General features: G+C 42.3%; 1 protein-coding gene across 12 annotated transcripts in view; it reads right to left on the bottom strand.

The window, feature by feature from the left end:
- The window catches only part of LOC139277362 (focal adhesion kinase 1), a 759656-nt gene that overhangs the window by 131893 nt on the left and 615672 nt on the right, over positions 1 to 12091 (bottom strand). For all 12 annotated transcript variants that reach the window (XM_070895775.1, XM_070895782.1, XM_070895811.1 and 9 more), the window contains one exon: positions 9251 to 9455. In XM_070895775.1, coding sequence (XP_070751876.1) covers positions 9251 to 9455 — 205 coding nt within the window. The remainder of the gene's footprint in view (positions 1 to 9250; positions 9456 to 12091) is intronic.

The raw sequence follows: 12091 nt of genomic DNA, 5'->3' as shown, positions 1-12091 counted from the left end.
TAGGTGAGTGGGCAAATGCATGGCAGATGCAGTATAATGTGGATAAGTGAGAGGTTATCCACTTTGGTGGCAAAAACAGGATGGCAGATTATCTAATGGTGACAGATTAGTAAAAGGGGAGGTGCAATGAGACCTGGATGTCATGGTACATCAGTCATTGAAAGTAGGCATGCAGGTACAGCAGGCAGTTAAGAAAGCAAATGGCATGTTGGCCTTCATAGCGAGAGGATTTGAGTATAGGAGCAGGGAGATCTTGCTGCAGTTGTACAGGGCCTTGGTGAGACCACACCTTGAGTATTGTGTGCAGTTTTGGTCTCCTAATCCGAGGATGAACATTCTTGCTATTGAGGGAGTGCAGCGAAGGTTCACCAGACTGATTCCCGGGATGGCAGGACTGACATATGAAAAAAGACTGGATCGACTAAGCTTATATTCACTGGAATTTAGAAGAATGAGAGAGGATCTCATGGAAGCATATAAAATTCTGACGGGATTGGACAGGTTAGATGCAGGAAGAATGTTCCCGATGTTGGGGAAGTCCAGAACCAGGGGTCACAGTCTATGGATAAGGGATAAGTCATATAGGACTGAGATGAGGAGAAACTTCTTCACCCAGAGAATTGTGACCCTATGGAATTCTCTATCACCGTAAGTTGTTGAGTCCAGTTCGTTGGATATATTCAAAAGGGAGTTAGATGTGGCCCTTACGGCTAAAGGGATCAGGGGGTATGGAGAGAAGGCAGGAGTGGGGTACTGAAGTTGCATGATTAGCCATGATCATATTGAATGGTGGTGCAGGCTCGAAGGGCCGAAGAACCTGCTCCTGCACCTATTTTTTTATGTTTATGTTTAATCTCGACCACACTTCAGTCCATGCATCTGCAACAGGGTTGTCACTCCGCATTTTCACCACACAGCTTGTTGTAATCAACGTTGTGTCTCACTTTCCAGCAGCACAGGAATTCATTTTATGCTTCAAAGCTTTCCACGACAAATGCTTTGGCAAGCTAATTAGCTTTCAACAGGCAACCACTAAGCAGGATTTTCTGAGCTCTTTTGTGATTAAACCACCTAAGCAGTGCTTCATCAACATCGACCACCTTATGTTCATGCTTTTGTTTCCTAGCTCAGTCCTCATTTATTGCCCAATCTTCAAAATTCTAGAAACCAATGATTCAGAATGCCATGCTTCTATGTGACCAGCTTTTGAATCCTCAATCCCATCAAACTGTTCAAAATAGCTACTTGCTCATGAGCCATCTGTAAATTTGTCTTAAGAACATAAGAAATAGAAGCAGGAGTCGGCCATTTGGCCCCTCGAGCCTGCTTTGCCATTTAACAAGATCATGGACGATCTGATCATGGACGATCTGATCATGGACTCAGCTCCACTTCCCTGCCTGCTCTCCATAACCCTTTACTCCCTTATCACTAAAAAATCTGTCTATCTGTGCTATAATATGCTGCGTCATCGCCCCAACCCTCTTCTCAATATTCTTCGCTGCCATGCTCCACCTCACAGTCAACAAGCTCCCCGCTGGAGTGTAACTAAACTACAGAACCAGTGGGAACCTGTTCAACCTTCGCCATCTCCAGGCCAAGTCCAAGACCACCCCAACCTCTGTCGTCGAGCTACAGTACGCGGACAACGCTTGCGTCTGCGCACTTAGAGGCTGAATTCCAGGACATTGTCAAAGTATTTATTGAGGCAAAAGAAAGCATGGGCCTTTTGCTAAACATCCATAAGACAAAAGTCCTCCACTAGCCTGTCTCGTCGCACAGCACTACCCCCCAGTCATCAAGATCCACGGCACAGCCCTGGACAACGTGAACAATTTCCCATACCTCGGGAGCCTCTTATCAACAAGAGCAGACATTGACGACGAGATTCAACACTGCCTCCAGCGCACCAGTGCAGCCTTTGGCCACCTGAGGAAAAGTGTGTTTGAAGACCAGGCCCTCAAAACTGTCACCAAGCTCATGGCCTACAGGGCTGCAGTAATACCCACCCTCCTGTATGGCTCAGAGACGTGAACCATATACAGTAGACACCTCAAGTCACTGGAGAAATACCACAAATGATGTCTCTGCAAGATCCTACAAATCCCCTGGGAGGACAGGCACACCAACATTAGTGTCCTCGACCAGGCCAACAGCCCCAGCATTGAAGCACAGACCACACTTGATCAGCTCTGTGGGCAGGCCACATTGTCCACATGCCAGACACGAGATCCCCAAAGCAAGCGCTCTACTCGGAACTCCTTCACGGCAAGTGAGCCAAAGGTGGGCAACGGAAACATTACAAGGACACCCTCAAAGCCTCCCTGATAAAGTGCAACATCCCCACTGACACCTGTGAGTCCCTCGCCAAAGATCGCCCTAAGTGGAGGAAGTGCATCCAGGAGGGCGCTGAGCACCTAGAGTTTCATCGCCAAGAGCGTGCAAAAATCAAGCGCAGGCAACGGCAAGAAAATGCGGCAAACCTGTTCCACCCACCCTTTCCCTCAATGACTATCTGTCCCACCTGTGACATGGACTATGGTTCTCGTATTGGACTGTTCAGCCACCTAAGGACTCATATTAAGAGTGGAAGCAAGTCTTCTTCAATTCCGAGGGACTGTCTATGATGATGATGATGAAATATATTCAATGATCCATCCCCCACATCTCTCAGGGGCAGAGAATTCTATAGATTTACAACCCTCCTCCGTGGAGACCAGGTCAAACCACTCCTTAAACATGTTAAACACCAAACCCAATCAGATTGAGAGGTAAAACCCTCAGATTTAAAGGTGACAAGTCTCGTTAAAATAAAGTTTCTGTGTGCCACATTTGCACACAAGCAGGAATTGCAATAAATGGAATTAAAATAAACAGAACTTTTGACAATTAGGGGGGGGATATGGGATGTCAGAAATGGTTGCGTTAAAACATGAAATGCAATTAAGCAAGTTGCAAATAAACGGGTACGACTGTAATCTCATCCTTAAAGAATCTAACATTTTCCCTACCTGCAGATGTTAATCTAATTGGCCTGTAATTATTCAAATTAGCTCAGTCTCCTTTTTCAAAATGTTGGGTTACTTTATATTCCTCTGGTAAATTTATTAGAGCCCTGAAATATAATTTCTAGGGCCTCTGTAATTTCCTCCCTCAGGATCCGAGAATGTATCCCATCAGGCACTAGAGCTTTTTCTTCCTTTAGCTGAACTAATTTAATTTTTATTCAGCACATTATTGTTCATCTCACTTGGTCATTTTAGAATACACCTCCTTTTCTCTTTAGTAAAAACCGTTACGTACAGGCTGTACCTCTCCAGTCCGGGACTCTTTAGTCCGGAAACATCCCTGGTCTGGCATCATTCCCGGCGGGGGTGGCGTCCTGCGCTGTTCATGGAGGTAAGCGAGCTGGGTAAGGAAAGGGAAGGGCAAGTGGCTGGGTGAGGCACTGAGGATTGGAAAAAAACGGAGATTCTGAGCAACCAAATGCTGCACAGTAGGCTTGTGCGCAGCACTGTCATCAGAACCCGATAAGTCTAAGGTCGGCGTGACCTCCCGTGGTCCAGAAAATTCTCTTGTCCGGCACCAGTTGGGTCTCAAGGGTGCCAGACCGGAGAGGTCCAACTGTACTTTTGAAATACCTCTGCCATTTTTTGATCATCTATAAATAGACAACCCTGTCCTCTCAGGGGTCCCACCTCCTCTTTAACAATTTTATACTGATATACTTGTAAAATACTTTACTGTTCCTTTTGATATATTTAAAAAAAATTCTCATGCTCGTTAGCTTTCCTCATCCCTCTCGTAATCTCGTGTACGCCGGGCTTTACAGGGTCCCAGGTGCACCTGTGGTCAGGATTTGGCTGCAATATCCTATTTGGACAGAAGTGAAAGTAGGGGTTTCAACAACCATCACATTTCAAGATCCAAATAGGAAGTGATGTACATATTGAAGGCAAGTGCTAGACCATTTAGCAGAGATGAGTCCAAGACTGCAAGAGAGAACACAGGCTTTGTTGCCCCAGTACAGTCAGCTATGATGGATACTGATATCATGGCACAGGATTCACTCACCTGACCAGTGTCAGGGGGCAGTGCGTTTTCAGGCAAGAGTGTACAGTAGAAACATGAAGCAGTGGCAATTCATGTACCAAATTTCTTCAATGGACTGTCTAGGAAATCCGAATAGCAAGGGAAAAGTGGGGCTGAAGGAGGTACAGCTTTTTGATCCCGCCGGTGAGACTGGCAGAGAGAACATTGGCAGAAAGCTCAGACCTCGCAAAACAGTTCAAGTTTAAAGATGCACTTCGTCCATTGAACTGTTCTCCATTCGCTTAGGGGTGCATGAAATGGCACAAAAACATCCACACCACACCTTGTACCAGACAAGATAGTCTTGTGTGTTACCTACTCAAGGGAGGATGCATGATCCAACCCCACTTCAGCTTGGTGGTGGACAAACCCTCAGGGACAGGTGGCGGCAAAGGCCCTAGCCACCATCAGTGAACAGAGCTGGTGGATTGAGAAATTTGGCCAAGAGGAAAATGTGGCAATATGATGCCAGCCAAGCAATACCTATATCCTTTGTGATGCAATGCATAAGACCATAGTAAAAGCAAAATCCCAATGGTGTTAAGCAGAGGAGTGGAATGTCCGTCAGACAGATCGCCACACAGCCCAGGGAATACTTAGAGACCTGGGAGGGTTTGCAGGCCATTGTGATATGCCAAATGCGTGCACACAGTCCTCACAGGTAAGGCTCATGTGTGGAAGCTTTTGAAGCAGTGGTGAGGAGGGATCTGATGTGACAATACTGAAGCATTTTTGTCTGTGATGAATTGGTCGTTGGATTTTTCCTTACCAGATGGTAAACACAGGGTGAAAATTAGGTACAGTTATTTGTTTCCTCAAACTGCAGAGAATGCACAGGTTTATGTTTTGATAAACTGTAAAGCATTTGATAAGGATTAATGACAGGTAGTACAGAGCCTTAGCGATATTCTGTCCAGCAGTGTCCTTGATAGGTGTCTAGATAGCCTGAGTCTTGTCTGACATAATGCGCATTCTTCAGCTTACCAACGACAAAGATTACATGGCCGCATGTGATATATTCCAGTAAGGTGGAGAACAATGACAAAGGTTCTCTGTTTGAACTCCAGAACTTGCTGTGCTTACTTAGATACTGGACAGGTGCTCAGCAGATGTCAGGTCTGCCTGTGGAATTGGCCAGTGACACTGGACCCAAGGAAAATATTTTGTGCGGAAATGGAAGAGAGGTGTTAAACAGGAGTTACTGGATAGCCCCTTATGCTTTACAAAAGACTGTCCCGTAACTTTTATACAATCTTCCAATAAATGATAAGTACTGCAGGGAATAGAATACGGCCAGGGTGATCTCCTGGACTAGTTTTGATCGCCTGGATGGGTCGGAGAGAAATTTTCCCAGATTTTTTCTCCCTAAATTGGCCTGGGTTTTTAATCTAGTTTTTGCCTTTCCCAGGAGATCACATGGCTCCAGTTGGGGTCGAGTGTAGAATGTTTCAGTATAAGGGATGTCGCAGTTGTGTGAGGCGGACTGGTTGGGCTGGGTGCTCTTTTGCCATTCTGTCATTGTTCACAGGTTTATATGTAACCTTTAGGGCTGCTGACCAAGGGCCTTGCGGCTCTTTGTTGGCCGGCGTGTACACGATGAGCCGAAATGGCCTCCTTCTGCATTGTAAATTTCTATGTTTCTATGTAAATCTTGCAGTAATTTATGAAGCAATTAAAATACTCATCATCTGAATCATTGAAACCAAAATTTATATTTTAATTGGCCAACAAATGAGCCTAAAATTCTGATTCATATCCATTTGCTTTATGGATCAATGTCAACTTAAGTTTACTGCAATAAAAGGTTAAAAGAATACATTTTGCAGAGAGTCAATTAATCGGTTTCTTTGCCATGCCTTGATTGACATCAAAAACCTAGTTACTCAAAAGTAATACATTATAGGTTAGATTTTTTTAAATTCATTCACGGGCTGTGGGTGCCGCTAGCAAGGCCAGCATTTATTGCCCATTCCCCTGGAGAAGGTGGTGGTGAGCCACCATTTTAAAGGGCAGTTAAGAGTCAACTACATTGCTGTAGGCCTGGAGTCACATATAGGCCAGACCAGATAAGGACAGCAGATTTCCTTCCCTAAAGGACATTAGTGAACGAGATATGTTTTTACGACAATCCGGACAGCTAAACTGGGCCACAATTTTGGACAAGATAAAAAAGAAATACCAGTGCAACTGGTAATTTTGGAGTTTTATTTACATTAAGCAGTCCTCTTCTGTAACTGTCAACATCAAAGAAGATGGTTAATGTTTTTCTCAGCAAATAAACTTTGACTCTTTACAATTTCCAAATAGAGCAAATTTGAGGTACATGCCCTATAAGTTTGAGCGTATTGGTGATTTTTAATCGGGAAGGCGGGAAAATTCAAGTTAAGATGGTTAACAAAAATGAAAGCGCACGGAATAGGAAGCGACCTATTGAGATGGGTACAGAATTGGTTAGAAAGCAGAGAGTTAGGGTAATGGATATGGACACAAGTTGGCAGGATGTGACTAGTGGTGTCCCCCAGGGATCTGTACTGGGGCCTCAGCTTTCCATTATATTTATAAATATCGCTGACCTACATTGGCTGCCGATTAAGCAATGCTTCGATTTCAAAATTCTCATCCTTTTTTTCAAATCTCTCCATGGCCTCATCCCTCCCTAGCTCCGTAATCTCCTTCATCCGCACAAAGAAATACCACCGATAACTTGGATGAAGGAATAGAGAGCCGTATATCCAAGTTTGCTGACAACACCAAGTTAGGTGGCACAGATGGGAGCAGAAAGTTGCAAAGATACATTGATAGATTAAGTGAGTGGGAAGCACTGTGGCAGATGGAGTTAAATGTGAGGAAGTTTGAAGTCATCCACACTTAAATGGTTAACTGACACAGTGCTTTTGCTAAATTCCTGTTCCACATATTCATCACTCTACAGGTTCTGATCTTGAGTCCCAGTTAATGCTGGCTAATCTTTGCCTAAACTTGTACTGTGATCATAGACCATGTTAAACAGCCTGCTTTGACCTATATCATCTTTGTGTCTCAAATTTAAAAATAAACCTGGCCTGTTCAGTGATTTTTTTCTTTGTAAATTAGAGTGCTAAGTCCCAAGATCATTGCTCTTTTCTCCAAACTCTTTTTTTTGAATCAGCAGTGGGGATAATTTTGAACTTCACAGACTGGGTGATAACCTGGCAGACCACATTGCCACCTTTGTAGGGTCTACCCTGTTTGCATTCCATTGAATTCAATGGGATGAAAATTGGGCGATTCTACAACGGATGGCTGGTCTTTTTCCTTTTACTATTGTGCGAATGAACATTTATTCGTTGTTTATACGCTTCATGTTTCTGACTCCAATGTGCATTACCTTCCATTTATGTGATTGATTCCCTACCTGAAGGGAGACATATTAAAATAAATTATACTTTCAGCTTGAGTGCTGCTTTGGAAGGGAGAGATATTCCATCAATAACACTGATCCACATATCTGCATTAGTGCATTCAATTGTAGCTCAATGAACAAGTGATGGTAATGGTAATGGACAAATCCCAAGTGGATTTATAAATCACTTAATTATGAATAGAACCTGTCAAGATAAACTACTAACATAAATCTTCATTTAGGGTATCAGTTTCCCACTTAATTCTTTTGCAAGGGCAGAACTTCGAGACAATTTTCATTTTCTCTCTGGTATGATGACAGACTATGTGCTACTGTGCTCTTCTTACAGTGACCATAAATACAATATTCAAATACTATAATTACTGAATTAATGTTATATGTCATTCTAAGAGCAAAATACCATTTCTATTATTGGTCTTAATTATACAGAAATACCACAAATAACAGAGCCCTCACAGAGCTCATGAAAATATTTCAACAATCAAGAATTGATTAATATCTATTCCTTTGGAATGTCAATACTCTGTAGTTGTTTTTTTTTTAAACTGGGTTTTCCTAACATTGGTGTGGTTGCCAAATAATGAAAATTCCAAATTTCAACTCATCAGTTTCAATAAGGACGGCATAGATTGATGGCATGAGGCGCTACATTACAAACCAATTTTCCAATGTTGTCACTAGCTTATTTCACATGTAGTTAATTAGTTTGAGCAAAGGCCACATGGCAGAGGAAGACATTCTATAAACAGAATTCACAATATAATAAGCTGCTTTCAACAGGAGAGTGTTTTGTTGTTCCTTTTATTCAATACAGGGCTGCATCCAAATCACAGTCACTGCCCTAGTCTCACCTATTTTGTACATGCTCAACAGCCTTGTACAGTTTCTGCAGGAACATTCGTAATGGAAAGGTGCTAAATTTAACACCCACTAAAAAAACATTAGAGCTGCTATAACAAAATCTGGCCAGTGAGCTTTGATACCGTTCACCTCACCAGTTTCTGGATTTTATAATGTTTCACTTAATACAGCAAATGTGTACCATTTGCATCATGTATCTGATAATAAAAGAACTTGCATTTTTATAGTGCATTTCACGATCTCAGTACATCCCAAAGCGATGTGCAGCCAATGAAGTACTTTAGAAGTATAGTCACCGCTGTATCAGAAAGAAATGCAGCATGCAATATGCATACAGCAAGTCCCACAAACAGCAATGTGATAATGACCAGACAATACGCTTATTTATTGATGTTGGTTGAGGAATATTTATTGGCTTTCGAATAGTGCCGTGGGAAATTTTACGTCCACCTAAATTGGCCTTGATTTTTTTCTGGTTTTTGCCTCTCCCAGATCATAGTGTAGAATGTTTCAGTATAAAGGGTGTCGCAGTTGTGTGAGGCGAACTGGTTGGGCTGGGTGCTCTTTGCCTTTCCGTCATTGTTCATAGGTTTATATGTAACCTTTAGGGCTGCTGACCAAGGGCCGTGCGGCTCTTTGTCGGCCGTCGTGGACACGATGGGCCGAAATGACTTCCTTCTGCGCTTTAAATTTCTATGTTTTTAAAGGCAGACGGGACCTCGGTTTAACACCTCATCCGAAAGATGTCATACCACCAACAGTGCAGCACCCCCTCAGTACTGCACTGGAGTGTTGGCTTAGTTTATGGGCCGAAGTCAGAAAAGGAAGTCAAATCATAATTGCAATTTATTTTGTGCAACACATAATCAAAAGAAAATGAGAATTTCTTCCTACCTGAGCTGCTGTTTCAGTTCATTGAACCGTGGTCTTCTGCTAGGATCATATGCCCAGCATTTTGTCATAAGGCTGTAGAGTGTCGGCGGGCAGTTAGGAGGCATTGGCAACCGCTCACCATTTTCAATTCTACCGATTACATCGTTATTTTTTACTCCTTGAAATGGTTTCACTCCATACATTAGAATTTCCCACATACAAACACCTAAAATGTAGAAATTAAAAAAATTAAAAAAAGTGTAGAAAACATTTCAATTAAACTAGTGTTATTTTACAGTGAACTCTGCTTACAGCAGTTTGTCTAGAGAATTGGGAAAACCATACAAATCATACCTGCCCAAACTAAACTTAAGTTTACAAGATGCATTGATTGCACTGCACAGGATTATTGGTTCACTCCGAGAAAACAACATGTCTTGTACACGTGTTAACATGTTAAATACCTAATGTAAAACCCAGATTTCTTCTGGGACAATCCTCCAAATATCCCTGGTCTGATGCTCTAGGCTTCCTTCAATATTATCCATTACGTTAGCCAGAATAAGCTATGTCAATGTTAATGTGTTCTAATCACAATTTGTCAGGCCTAATATGTCCAGTCAAGATTGCTACTGAATGTAATGTATTAAAATGAAATCTGCTATAAACAATTTATACTATACTTTAAAAAACTGAACAGGAAGTTCAAATGATCTCTGAAATATCAACAACTTGCATTAATATAGCACCTTTAACATCGTAAAATTAATGTTTATCTTAGTAACCAGGAAGCATTATTTGAGAAAGCTGTGGGAGGAAAGAAAACATGAGACTGACTTAAAAAGGGAGTTTTAGTTACATGGGAGTTAGGCGGTGATTAAAATTCATCAATGTAAGATTAAGTAAAAAGCATTTAACCAGTGGATTGAATGAAGGTGGTAGAGATGGTTATTGAAAAGAAGCATGAGCAACCTTAAGGCATATCGGAAAGAGCAAGTTGCAGGTTTTGCGAAGAGTGTTGCAGGCGTTACATCTGTGATGTATTTGCAGCCATGCTCTGCGCCATGTAATTACATGTAATAGCCAACAAATGGGGAAAGCCCGGGAGGCACACATTACTGCACCTCGTGCTGCCTCCCAATATAAAGCAGGCTCCCCCTGCAGTACTCACTTATGGAGTTTACATTAAACCTAAAGGTCACAAGGTGATCATCTCCAGCATGGGCCATGTATGATTTATTATGGTGATAAGCATACATATCAATATCAATTGAACAGCACAGAAACAAGCCACTCGGCCAAACTGGTCTGTGCCAGTGATTATATTCCACAAACCTCCTCCCACCCTACTTTATCTAATCCGATCAGTATACCCCTCTATTCCTTTCTCTCAAGTGCTTATCTAGCTTCTCCTTAAATGTATCTATATAGTATTTGGCTCAACTACTCCTTGTGGTCAAGATGTTTCTCCTGAATTTCCCATTAGATTTATTCGTGACTTCTTATAAATTATGGCCTCTAGTTTTGGACTCCCCCAAAAGTGGATACATTTTCTCTACGTCTACCCAATCAAGAGCATAAGTTCATAAGAAATAGGAACAGGAGTAGGCCATATAGCCCCTCGAGCCTGCTCCGCCATTCAATACGATCATGGCTGATCTGATCATGGACTCAGCTCCACTTCCCTGCCCAATCCCCATAACCCCTTATCATTTAAGAAACTGTCTATTTCTGTCTTAAATTTATTCAATGTCCCAGCTTCCACAGCTCTCTGAGGCAGCGAATTCCAGACTCACAACCCTCAGAGAAGTAATTTCTCCTCATCTCAGTTTTAAATGGGCGGCCCCTTATTCTAAGATCATGTCCTCTAGTTCTAATCTCCCCCATCAGTGGAAACATCCTCTCTGCATCCACCTTACGAGGTGCCCCCTCATAATCTTATACATTTCAATAAGATCACCTCTCATTCTTCTGAATTCCAATGAGTAGAGACCCAACCTACTCAACTTTTCCCCATATGTCAACCCCGTCATCTCCGGAATCAACCTAGTGAACCTTCTCTGAACTGCCTCCAAAGTAAGTATATCCTTTTCTAAATATGGAAACCAAAACTGCACGCAGTATTCCAGCTGTGGCCTCACCAATACCCTGTATAGCTGCAGCAAGACTTTCCTGCTTTTATACTCCATCCCTTTGCAATATAGGCCAAGATTCCATTGGCCTTCCTGATCACTTGCTGTACCTGCATACTATCCTTTAGTCTTTCATGCACAAGTACCCCCAGGTCTCGCTGTTGAGCAGCATTTTGCAATCTTTCTCCATTTAAATAATAACTTGCTCTTTGATTTTTTTCTGCAAAAGTGCATGACCTCTCACTTTCCAACATTATACTCTATCTGCCAAATTTTTGCCCACTCACTTAGCCTGTCTATGTCCTTTTGCAGATTTTGTGTGTCCTCCTCATATATTGCTTTTCCTCCCACCTTTGTATCGTCAGCAAACTTGGCTACGTTACACTCAATCCCTTCTTCCAAGTCGTTAATATAGATTGTAAATAGTTGGGGTACCAACACTGATCCCTGCGGCACCCCACTAGATATTGGTTGCCAACCAGAGAATGAACCATTTATCCCAACTCCCTGTTTTCTGTTAGTTAGCCAATCCTCTATCCATGCTATAATATATTACCCCCAATTCTGTGAACTTTTATCTTGTGCAGTAACCTTTTATGTCAAATGCCACATCCACTGGTTCCCCTTTATCCACCCTGTTCATTATATCATCAAAGAACTCCAGCAAATTTGTCAAACATGACTTCTCCTTCATAAATCCATGCCGACTCTGCCTGACCGAATTTTGCTT

This window comes from Pristiophorus japonicus, chromosome 1 (assembly GCF_044704955.1).
Source record: "Pristiophorus japonicus isolate sPriJap1 chromosome 1, sPriJap1.hap1, whole genome shotgun sequence".
NCBI lineage: Eukaryota > Metazoa > Chordata > Chondrichthyes > Pristiophoridae > Pristiophorus > Pristiophorus japonicus.
This window is presented reverse-complemented; position numbering and strand designations above follow the sequence as displayed.